The following is a 12,281-nucleotide window of genomic DNA, read 5'->3' on the forward strand; positions in this document are numbered from 1 at the left end:
GTTTCATGTGTAAACAAAATGCTTTGATTGAGCAATGGTCTTCTGTAGGTGTGTTGTATTGATCTGTCCACTAGGGGGCAGCATCAGTCAGTGCTTGGTTGGGGGGTTTTTTTTCGTTTTTTTGTTGTTTTTTTCGTTTTTTCCCACCTGTACCGTGGTAAAGAGAGGCTGAGAATATAGCCTAGTGTACAAATATATATTAAAAAAAAACATAAAATTGCTGGAGGGCCTTGACTGATGCACATCATGTGGCTTTAGACCAACCTCGGTCCTCAAGGGCCGGTGTGTGAATTCGTGTGAATATGTGCTCATAAGTTCACCTGAAATCCCATGACCCTTCACCTTAACCGGATACTTCAGAGTCTCGCCGCAGAGTCGTGAAGTTCAGTAGGTCAGGAGACCAGAGGAAAGATCAAAGGAAAGAAATGTGAAGCAAAGTGCAATCCAGCACCAAGCAACCACCAACTGCCACCCACATGGTTACAAAACCAGAATCTTTCACGTTGTGAGGGAATACGTTAACTTTTTTTTTTTTACACACAATACAAATTGCCAATTCTATCACCATGTCTCTTTAGATGTGCTTTCAAAATAAATGTGAATAAATGCTACCATCTTTATAAAAGTCATTTAACAAAAAAACAAAAAAAAGTAAAATTCCCCTTTTTTTACTGTTCATTTTTTACGGTTTTAAAGTTGAATTTTACAGTTTATTCTTCAATAACAGGCAAATACCCGTGAAATTACAGTACATTTGTGAACGCATTTTCACAGTCAATATATGTATTCTAACGCTCAATGTTTTTTTGTTTTTTTTAAGAACAGCAATGTTTTCTTACAGTTACAGTGATTTCATGTTTTTATATTTGACATGTAAAATTTGAGTTTAGTTTTGTAAGTTAAATGGTATTTTTAAAATATAGAAAAATAACTTTAAAAAAAAAAAAAAAAAAAAAAAATCTACTAAATGTTTCACAGGGTATTCTATTGGCCCTTGATTGCTCTGAACCAATGGCAGGACAGTTTTTTCATGTTGAAAAAAACAACAACTTGGGTATTGGCATCAGCTGATAATGCAAATCTGGGTATCACAATCGGTATGGGGGCAAAAAACGGGATTGGAGGAACAACACTAGTATAGATACAAACAGTTCAATGTCACATAACTTCGATTACAAACATGATGACCTTAAAAGGAAGAAAAAGAGACCAACTAAAGTAGAAAATATTTTCAAAATCTTTTGAATTTACTTATTTGTAAATTTAATGACTAATATCAACCATAAATACTTGGGAGCATGGATTGGGAATATGTCAACGAGCATTCACGAAGGGGGCGGGGCTGACGTGGGGGCTCACGCACGCCTGGGCTCGCCTCTTTACGACCGATGGCACAGATGAGTTTGAGCGAGCGTCATGCAAGCCACCCGGGACGCGGAGGACCGGGACGACAGCGACGAAGTTGCCCGCCACCGGGACGTGAGCGTGGGCCGCTTGCTGACCGGCCTGGTGCTGTTCGCCCTGATCGTGTCCACGCTGCTGGGCAACGCGCTGGTGTGCGCCGCCGTGGTCAAGTTCCGCCACCTGCGCTCCAAGGTGACCAACTCGTTCGTCATCTCGCTGGCCGTGTCAGACCTGTTCGTGGCCGTGCTGGTCATGCCGTGGCGCGCCGTCTCCGAGGTGGCGGGCGCCTGGCTCTTCGGCCGCTTCTTCTGCGACACGTGGGTGGCCTGCGACATCATGTGCTCCACGGCGTCCATCCTCAACCTGTGCATCATCAGCATGGACCGCTACTGGGCCATCTCCAGCCCCTTCCGCTACGAGCGCAAGATGACGCGCCGCTTCGCCCTGCTGATGATCGGCGTGGCCTGGACGCTCTCCGTGCTCATCTCCTTCATCCCCGTGCAGCTCAACTGGCACCGGGACGACGTCGTCGTCGGCGCGCTTCCGCCCACGACGACTCCGACCGACGACTGCAACGCCAGCCTCAACCGCACCTACGCCATCGCCTCGTCCCTCATCAGCTTCTACATCCCCGTGCTCATCATGGTGGGCACGTACACGCGCATCTTCCGCATCGCGCAGACGCAAATCCGACGCATCTCGTCGCTGGAGCGCGCGCCGACGTCGCCTCCAGTCGCGCACGACGAGAGCGCGCTGAAAAGTTCCTTCAAGAGGGAGACCAAAGTTCTGAAGACGCTGTCCATCATCATGGGCGTGTTCGTCTTCTGCTGGCTGCCCTTCTTCGTGCTCAACTGCCTGGTTCCGTTCTGCCAGCAGGCGGACTCGGCGCCCTGCGTCAGCGACACCACCTTCAGCATCTTCGTGTGGTTCGGCTGGGCCAACTCGTCGCTCAACCCGGTCATCTACGCCTTCAACGCCGACTTCCGCCGGGCCTTCGCCACCATCCTGGGCTGCAACCGCCTCTGCTGCGCGGCCAGCTCGGCCGTGGAGGCCGTGGACTTCAGCGACCAGATGGTGTCCTACCACCACGATACCACCCTGCACAAGGAGGTCGCCGGCGTCGGTACCGCATGTTCCCCGACCCAGCAGCACGGCTTTGACCGGGTATCGCTGCAGGGGTCCGACGACTCTCGGAACCGCGCCGCCATCTTGCAGAGTCGGTGTGAGGCCGACATCTCGCTGGACATGACGCCTTTCGCTGATCCCTGCGCCGTCCCGGGTCACGTGCAGGACCTGTGAGAGGTTCCGTCGGTTTTCAAATTCATCGACAACTATATGTTAAAGTGACACTGAACAATTTTCAGCAGTGAAAAATGAATATTTTGACCATACTGACTTTGATAACTTCATTATAATTTTCATTAAAAAGTAACTTTTCTACTTGGTGTAGACTGATGATGACATCACCTGTGTTGAGGAAGTATCGGCCAATCATGGTTCACCTGTTTTCTGGGTTTGGTCAGTAACTGAACCATGATTGGTCGTTAGCACAGGCGATGTAATCTTCAGTCGACACCAAGTAAAAAAAATGACTTTTTAAAGCTATTCATTGTACATGAAAAATAATGAAGTTACCACATTAATTATAGACAAAATATGAACTTTTTGCTGCTGAAAATGGCTCAATGAGTCAAGTAACCCTTTAATCAATCCATCCAGGGGTCACCAAAAAACTTTGGTCCATGTTTGAGATGTTTCCCTCCTTCAACACCTGATTCAAATCATCAGTTCAAGTTGTATGTTATTCATCCTCTCCAGGTTTCTCTTTTCACCATTTTTCTTTATCAAAATAAATGTTGCGATCTAAAAAAAAACAAAAACAAAAACAAAAAACAGGCAACTACCAAAAAAATTATAAAATTACAAAATTTTACCGTAATTTTGTTTCAGGTTTTAAAGTTGAATTTTACAGTTTATTTCACTTAAATGACACAAAAATTTGTGAAATTACGTTACGTTTGTGAACGTATTTTAACAGTCATTTTTTTTTTTTTTTTTTTGTAAAAGAACATAAATGTTTTTGATTTAATGTTATTTTACATTTGGCATGTAAAATCAGTCTATTTTTGTATATTAAATGATATTTTTAAAATACAGAAAAAAACTAAAATAAAAAGTAAAATTCTGTTATATTACAATTTTTATTTTATTTTTTTACAGTGCAGCAAGCTCTACAGAAGCCCCGTAATGATCCTGATCACCTGAATCAGGTGTGTTGGAGCAGGGAAACAACACCTCAACCCTTAGTTAACCGTCGAGATTCTCCCATTTTTCTATAAACGACATTTCATCAAAATAAGACGCTTATCGCAAATGTCTGCTTTTACTTTGGAAAACAATATTTGTGACCATTTCCTGTCAGATGTTACAGAACAAATGGATTCAAGTTTGTGCAGTTTCGATTTGTAATAATGTCCTTATTTTCAATAAAAGGATGCAAATGAAAAAGTCATCAAAAAAAAAGATCGTTAGTCATAACCTTATATAAGCTTTTCTATACTGTTTAATTTGTATTTTATTTTTGAATCTGCACCTGTTTGTTTTCAAGGTGGCATCTAAGCACAAAATATGACCCGCAAATGAATGTTGCACGTGTTTTGCGAAACCATTTTGTGGGCTCTCCGCCGTCCGACAAGACGATGAAAGCAGCAACAAAGATGAAAGTGAAAGCACTGAAGGCCTTGCTGGCGGCTCGCCTGCCTCACCTTTGACCCCTCGCTATGTGTGCGCATATACACGTCCGTGTTTGTATGTGTTTGTTTTTTTGTTGTTTTTTTTATACTCCTCAAAAGCTTGTTTGTGTCCTTTCAAAGTGACATTGAGACACACAATCGAGATAACACAATCAAATGAAAATCCTTTTTATACAGTGTTGACTAGAAACTTTATTGAATAATTAGCGAGGAGAGAATTGGTGGATTCCAATTCCAAACTGGACGAATCATCACTGATTAAGAACAGTTAATGAAGGAGACGTCCAAAGTGTTTCCCCAAATTGTTGCAGGCCATGTCAATCTTTTTATGCTCAGGGCCGCTAGAAAATAGAAAGTGGGCCGCAAATGCCCCCTAGGCCGTAGTTTGGATATCACTGGTTTATTTCTGTGTACAATACAATTTTGTTCCCTTTTGTGCAGTGGACCTAAAAGTTTCCCTGAGGAAGAAGTAGATAATTCTGAGCGCAGCGACTGCAATAACACTCAACTTTTCTTTATAAAAATAAAAAATAAAAAAAATAAATAAAACAAAACAATATTGTGTAACTTGCTGAAAATGTACTATTCTTTTTTTAATTTTCAAATTAAACAGAAAAAAATATCGTGTGACAAATTTCCATTTCATTTTGTTAACAAATTAAAATAAATTGTGTGATGTCATACAGCAATTTTGGTATTTATTTTTTTTCTATATCTCAATAAAATCAGGATTGTGATATTGTTTTCTTTTATAATTTAAAACAGTGTGATAAATGTTCATTTTATTTTATCAATAATTTGCAACTGAAAAGTGTGATGTCTTGTAACAAACTTTTTTTTTTAAATAAATATATTTAATTTAAAAAAAAAAAGTGATCTCAGTCAACAACTTTTTAACTTTTTGATTTCTATTTTTGTTGTATCTGAATGTGCAAAAAAAAAAAAAAAAAAAGAAAGAAAAATGCAACAGGCCAAAAATGTCCCCCGGGCCTGACTGCCCTAATCACTGTATCTATTCACATTTTTTTATATATATATATATATTCAACCACACAGTTGACTCAGCCACCAAATGATTTTTTGTGTGTGTGTGTGTGTGTGTGTGTGTGTGTGTGTGTGTGTGTGTGTGTGTGTGTGTGTGTGTGTGTGTGTGATTGTCTAGCACAGCAGCCCAATTTGCGCCGTTTGTGGTATAGCAGCAGGTGTGCTTCGTTATTGCGGCGCAGGTGCGTTGGATGACGGCTAACGAGCAGCGTGAGCAGTATTTAAGCAGCAGGAGGAGGAAGTTTCATCATGCACAAGCGTCACTTCACTTTAGCTGTGGTGCAGAGTTGCTCCCCGACTAGTGGACATGGGGACCGGACTCGCTGCAAGGTAAGTTGCTCACCTGGGGGATAATTGTTTTCAACTCTAGCTTCGTTCGTTCATGCAGCTGGTGGAGTTGACTGTAAAATGACATGTCGTCCACCCCCCCCCCCTTTTTTTTTTTTATTTATTTTTTTTTTTAAATCTAATAAAGTAAAAATCAAATGTTTAATTTTAAAGATTATTCCAGTCATTTTCTAAAGTTTTTAAAATGTCTACAGTGTATGTATTCTATTTCCAAAACAAACTAAGCAGAAAATGCCGAACTTGCAGCAACTGTAAAAATGTGTAGGAGAAATGAATGCAGCACAATTTTTGGTTGCAAAAATTTTATTTGGGGTCTGACGTTCTATTTTTTTTTGTTTTTTTTTTTGTATCGTTTAGGTTTTCTTGGATCTGCTTGCTGTTAATCAGCAATGCTGCAAGTGCTCCAGTGCAACAAAAGTGTAAGTGTACAACTTCATGTGGCTTCATCAACTTGAACGCCAACTGCAGTTTGTAATTTGTGTTTGTTTTTTTTTTCCTTTTATTTTCTCAGACCTGCCCAGGCCTCCTTACAAGTCCAGTTCTGGGCCAACCTACCCGCCAGAAGGCCTGCGCCCTTCCCTCATGGCCATGCAGCAGATGTACTCTAATGCATACGCTGCCGATCCCACCCCTTTCAGCTGGCCTCAATCGAGCCTTGTTACTCCCAGTGAGCCCTCCCCGAGCTATACCAACAAGCACCTTGTGGCCTACGCACGGAACTCCAACAAGCGCTCTGATGTTTCGGGTTCAAGATGGCCAGTTTATGATTCAAATGCCGGCAAGCAAGTTAAAACAGTGATGGCACTACCAGCAGCTAAACAAAGTGTCCACCAACAACAGAGTTTGCCGTTATATAGTCCTGTGTATGAACAGTCTTCCAGTTTTGACTCCCCGATTGGGCCTCAGAGTCCTGTTGCTGGAAAGGGGCACCTTGCAGCGACCCCAGATGGTGGCCTGCAACAAGGTTGGGCAGTCTACAGTCAGGCTAATGTGAAACCTCTTGGTTACAACCCCTCAACTGGTGGCATCAAGGGGCAACAGTTAATGGATGCAGGTGGCGCCCTTCCCCCAACGTGGGCAACATACAGTCAAGTCTATGAGCTACCAACCGACTCTCTGGTTCCTCCTGCTGGTGTGAAAGGGAGTAGTCAAAGTACTGTGAAAGGGGAGCCGGCATCTAATCCTGGCAGTAACCTCCACCAAGGTTGGGCATACAGTAAAGTTTATGGTCAACCAACTGATCCTGTGGTTCCTACTGGAGTCAAAGGGAGTTCTCATAGTACAGTGAAAGGGCAGCAAGCATCTAATCCTGTTAGCAACCAGCAACAAAGTTGGGCTGCATACAATCAAGTCTATAATCCTGTTGATGTGAAAGGGAGTCTTCAAAGTACTGTAAAAGGGCAGCCGGCATCTAATCCTGACAGCAACCTGCACCAAAGTTGGGTTTTCAGTCAAGTCTATGATCCACCAACTGATCCTGTGGTTCCTCCTGGTGGAATCAAAGGGAGTCCTGCCATCTCTGTGAAAGGGCAGCCAGAATCTAATCCTGTTGGTAACCTGCAACAAAGCTGGGCAGCGTACGGTTCAGTTAAGGCGCAACCTTCCAATCCCACACCTGCAACTGGTTTGGGGCAAGTTGACACAGTGAAAGGGCAAGTACTTAATGTAGGTGGCCAACTTCCCTTCAGTTGGGCAACATACAATCAAGTCTATGAGCCACCAACCCTTCCTGGTGGAGTGAAAGGGACTCAGCAAAGTACTGTGAAAGGGCAGCTGGCATCTAATCCTGGTGGCAACCTTGCCCCAAATTGGGCAGATTACAGTAAAGCCTATGATCTAACATCCGGTTACATGCCACCAATTGTTCCTCCTGGCACTGGCAAAGGGCAACAAAGTTGGGCAAAACTCAGTTCAATTGAGGAGCAACCTTCCAGTTCCAAAGGTGACACAGTTCAGGGTCAACTAGCAGTAAATCCAGCAGGTGGTCTACCTGCAAGTTGGGCATTATATCATCCAGTGTATGAGCCATCTTCAAGTTTTGAACCCCCAACAGCTCCTGAGCGTTCTGTCCCTGCAAAGGGACAACTTGCCACTAACAAAGGTTGGGCAGTCTTCAATCCAGTTGATGTGCAACCCTCAAGTGGCGTTGAGATGGTCAAAGGGAAGACGGCAGTCAATGTAGGTGGCAACCTTCCCCAAAGTTGGGCAACATACGGTAAAGTCTACGAGCCACCAAAAGGCCCTTCTGGTGGAGTGAAAGGGACTCAGCAAAGCACTGTGAAAGGGGAGCCAGCATCTAATCCCGGTGGCAACCTGCAACAAAGTTGGGCAGCATACAGTCAAGTCTATGGGCCAACATGGAGTTACCAACCAAGTGTTCCTGAGGGTGTGAAAGGGACTTCGCCTGGCACTATAAAAGGGCAGCAAGCATCTAATCCTGCTGGAAATCTGCAACAAAGTTGGGAAGCATACAGTTCAGTTAAAGCGCAACCTTCCAGTCCCATGCCTGAAACTGATTTAGGCCAAGTTGACACTGTGAAAGGGCAACAAGTGGTGAATGTAGGTGGCCAACTTCCATTGAGTTGGGCAACATACAGTCAGGTCTACGAGCCACCAACTCTTCCTACAGGTCCTGGTGGTGTGAAAGGGACTCGGCAAAGCACTGTGAAAGGGCAGCAAGTATCTGATCCTGGTGACAACTTGCAACAAAGCTGGGCAGCATACAGTCAAGTCTATGAGCCACCAACTCTTCCCGTGGGCCCTTCTGGTGGTGTGAAAGGGACTCTGCAAAGCACTGTGAAAGGGCAGCCGGCCTTTAATCCTGATGGAAATCTGCAACAAAGTTGGGCAATGTACACTTCAGTCAAGGAGCAACCGTCCAGTCCCACACCTGTAACTGGTTTGGGGCAAGTTGACACAGCGAAAGGGCAAGTGCTGAATGTAGGTGGCCAACTTCCCTTCAGTTGGGCAACGTACAATCAAGTCAATGAGCCTCCAGGCCCTTCTGGTGGAGTGGAATGGACTCAGCAAAGTACTGTGAAAGGGCAGCAACTATCTGATCCTGTTAGCAACCTGCAACAAAGTTGGACAGCAGATGGTCAAGTCTACAAGCCACAAACTCTGCCTGTAGGTCTTGGAGTGAAATGGCCTCAGCAAAGCACTGTGAAAGGGCAGCAAGTATCTGATCCTGTTGGCAAACTGCAACAAAGTTGGGCAGCATACGGTCAAGTCTACAAGCCACAAACTCTGCCTGTAGGTCTTAGTGGAGTGAAATGGCCTCAGCAAAGCACTGTGAAAGGGCAGCAACTATCTGATCCTGTTAGCAACCTGCAACAAAGTTGGACAGCAGATGGTCAAGTCTACAAACAACAAACTCTGCCTGTAGGTCTTGGTGGAGTGAAATGGCCTCAGCAAAGCACTGTGAAAGGGCAGCAAGTATCTGATCCTGTTAGCAAACTGCAACAAAGTTGGGCAGCATACGGTCAAGTCTACAAGCCACAAACTCTGCCTGTAGGTCTTAGTGGAGTTAAATGGCCCCAGCAAAGCACTGTGAAAGGGCAGCAAGTATCTGATCCTGTTAGCAAACTGCAACAAAGTTGGGCAGAATACGATCAAGTCTACAAGCCACAAACTCTGCCTGTAGGTCTTAGTGGAGTGAAATGGCCTCAGCAAAGCACTGTGAAAGGGCAGCAAATATCTGATCCTGTTAGCAACCTGCAAAAAAGTTGGGCAGAATACGATCAAGTCTACAAGCCACAAACTCTGCCTGTAGGTCTTGGTGGAGTGAAATGGACTCAGCAAAGCACAGTGAAAGGGCAGCCAACATCTAATTCTGATGACAACCTGCAACAAAGTTGGGCAACATACGGTCAAGTCTACAAGCCACAAACTCTGCCTGTAGGTCTTGGTGGAGTGGAATGGACTCGGCAAAGCACTGTAAAAGGGCAGCAAGTATCTGATCCTGTTAGCAACCTGCAACAAAGTTGGGCAGCATACAATAAAGCCTATGATCCAACATCCAGTTACCAAGCACCAACTCTTCCTGCAGGTCCTACTGGTGGTGTGAAAGGTCAGCAAACATCTCTTTCAGTTGGCAGCCTACACCCAAGCTGGGCATCATACAGTCAAATGTATTATCCGCCTACTGCTCCTGTGGTTCCTCCTGATACAGTGAAAGGTCAGCCAGAATCCAGTCCTGGTGGCAACCTGCAACATTGGGCAGCATACAATCAAGTCAAGCAACTTCCCAGTTACCAACTAGCAACTGCTCCTGAAACGAGTGCTGACAAAGGTCACCTGGAAGCTAGTCCAAGTAGCAACTGGCAATCTGCAGGCTTTCAAACCCACATGCCACTCTCCACCGGTGGAGTCAAACTCAGCACTGGGAAGGGGCAGGCAGCAGCTCATCCAGGTGCTAACCTACCCCCAAGCTGGGCAGCATACTGGTCACACAGTTCCAACCCTTCAGTTTCCCCTGTACCAGCTCCTGGTGGCGTATATGTGAGTCTTCCTGCCGGAAAGGGCAACGCAGCATCTGATTATAGTCAAAAGTTTGGCTCTGGTTGGGCAACATACGGTAAAGTCTTTAATCCCGATTCCAACTACAAAGATTCTGCTGGTGCTGGACTCCAATCTTCCAAAGGTGTGCACAGTCAAGTGTCTGGAACGCTTTCAAGTGGCAGTGGAAAACAGCAGCCAGTGGCTGGTCGACTTCCCCCCTGGTCCTTCAGTCACGGTGATTCTGGACCTCAAGACTCCGCCACTGCTGGTGCCAGCAAGTGGACCCCTTCCCATCCAGGCTACCCCAGCCAAGGTTTGGACCAGCTTACCCTGAACCCAAGTGACCTTTGGTCATCTCAGCAGGCTTTTGCCAGTGATGTGACAGCTAACGACGAGGAAGATGAGGGCAAGCAGGAGCTTCCAACTTACGTTGTCCACAACCGAAACGGCTACGAACAAGAGCGAAAGGAATTCTCCAGGATGCATTATACCCAGAAAGATTTGCATCCCTTCGTTCCTTACCTGGGAGGGCCTGGAAAACTACCAGAAACTGGCGCCAAAGGTATGAACATGCAAATGTAACATTTTCACAATTCAATTGGTTTTATTTATTTTTTTCCTCTTGCAGGATGACCTTGCTGCTTTGCTCCAGTTCTTCCTTGCTGATTAAGATTCAATAAAAAAAAATCAAACTGAACTTGTTTGACTATCTTGTCTTCAACTATTGTGTCTAGGAATTTCACTACACTGGTTCTACTGTCATTTAACTTGAGTTTAAATGGGACTTTTTAGTCATTTTGGTATCAGTTCACTAACATTTGGCTAGCTTAAATGGCTTTGAGTGCATGCTAACAAATCTTTTGCAAATCTAAAACTTGTCAGTTTAGGTGGTCTTTTTTTTTTTTTTTTTTTTTATATATATAACTGGTATTGCTCTCAATATGTAATTCCATGGGTAAAACAATTTCTTACATTACAGCTCGAATGAAAAAGCAGGTGGGCGGAGCCAAAAATCAAACGTGCAAAGTTGTTGCCTCGGAGTGATATCATCTGAAAGTTCTTTTCTATTGGTTGCTGCTAGATGACATCACTTCTGTGACACATTTAAACCTTATTCTGCTTCAATAAATGTACTTAGAATCACATTTTGAAATAATCTTCAAAGGCTCATGCATTAAATGACCAAAAGACATTTTTGCTGAAGTTAGTTTTGTAAATGTAGTTTCAGTTTAAATTTTTTTTAGATTTAATTCTAGCTTTTTCATTAACTAAAATAACCTTGTTACATACTTCTCTTTTCTTTTTTTTATTAAATCTGATTTTTTTTTTTTTTTTTTAAACTAAGTTACTTAGCTGTTCAATACTCACATTAAGTCTTAATCATAGCAATATTGAACTTCTTATAAAGTGTCAAGCCTATACACTGATTTTTATTATTCTTAAGGGGGGGGTGTTAGAAATGTAACTTCTAAAATGGAATTTACATAATATAAAATTTAATGTCTTTAATTATTCAATCTTCAAGCTCTGAAATGGCCTCATGTGTCAGTCACTGTGGGTCTGGTAGCTGATGGGATTGTAATTGGATGGTGGTGAGGCGTTCACTGACAGCATGACTGCATATGTTTCTGTTGACAAACTCTTGGGCAGACAAATGAGCAGCGTTTTATGTCAGTAACTGGATGGTGCATGTCTGAGTGTCATCTCCCCCAGATGAGCTCTGGAGAAACGGTCGCCGGCTGCTAATGGCGCCGCTGATTGCTGGAGAGGCAGCATGAAGGAGTCCGAGTGGCCCACTTGTGCGCTCTCCACTATCAGGTGCTGGTCTTGATTTGGCCCTTCAGCGGCAAAGTGTCTTTAAGCCCAAAGATGTCAACGCTTTTTGTGTGACACTGAAATCTCTACTGGCTCCCTACAAGACATGAGTAGATCTTGCAGTCTTACTGTTTTGGTCTAGACGGCTCTAATGAATATATTGAAGACCTTTTAGTTCCCTATTGCTGCGCTGCTCAAGTGGTACGACAGGATTGAACTCTCAAACTGCCACAGTAGCTTCAATGTTTTCCTCATCAGGCTGTCATGGTGATGAGGACGTTTCATTTTGTCAGCCACTTGAAGAAGGTCCACTTCAGGAGTTGACATCTCTTGATGCAAAGCAGTCATGAACACATGATTACTGGCTTGCATGTGATGATGATGATGATGAGCCACTCTTATCTTGTGTTAGCATAC

General features: G+C 44.0%; 2 protein-coding genes across 2 annotated transcripts; both read left to right on the forward strand.

Annotated features, from left to right (window-relative positions):
- Nucleotides 1-869: 869 nt before the first annotated feature.
- Nucleotides 870-2,741, forward strand: LOC144004919 (D(1)-like dopamine receptor). The gene has a single exon (XM_077502616.1). It carries the CDS (start codon nt 1,417-1,419, stop codon nt 2,701-2,703), a length of 1,287 nt encoding a protein of 428 aa, XP_077358742.1. The 5' UTR covers nt 870-1,416; the 3' UTR covers nt 2,704-2,741.
- Nucleotides 2,742-5,384: 2,643 nt separating this feature from the next.
- LOC144004805 (uncharacterized) lies at nt 5,385-10,746 on the forward strand. The gene is made up of 4 exons (XM_077502353.1): nt 5,385-5,531; nt 5,907-5,968; nt 6,061-10,611; nt 10,678-10,746. Exons 1-4 carry the CDS (start codon nt 5,509-5,511, stop codon nt 10,680-10,682), a joined length of 4,641 nt encoding a protein of 1,546 aa, XP_077358479.1. The 5' UTR covers nt 5,385-5,508; the 3' UTR covers nt 10,683-10,746.
- Nucleotides 10,747-12,281: the final 1,535 nt, after the last annotated feature.

The sequence above is a fragment of the Festucalex cinctus genome, chromosome 17, assembly GCF_051991245.1.
Source record: "Festucalex cinctus isolate MCC-2025b chromosome 17, RoL_Fcin_1.0, whole genome shotgun sequence".
NCBI lineage: Eukaryota > Metazoa > Chordata > Actinopteri > Syngnathiformes > Syngnathidae > Festucalex > Festucalex cinctus.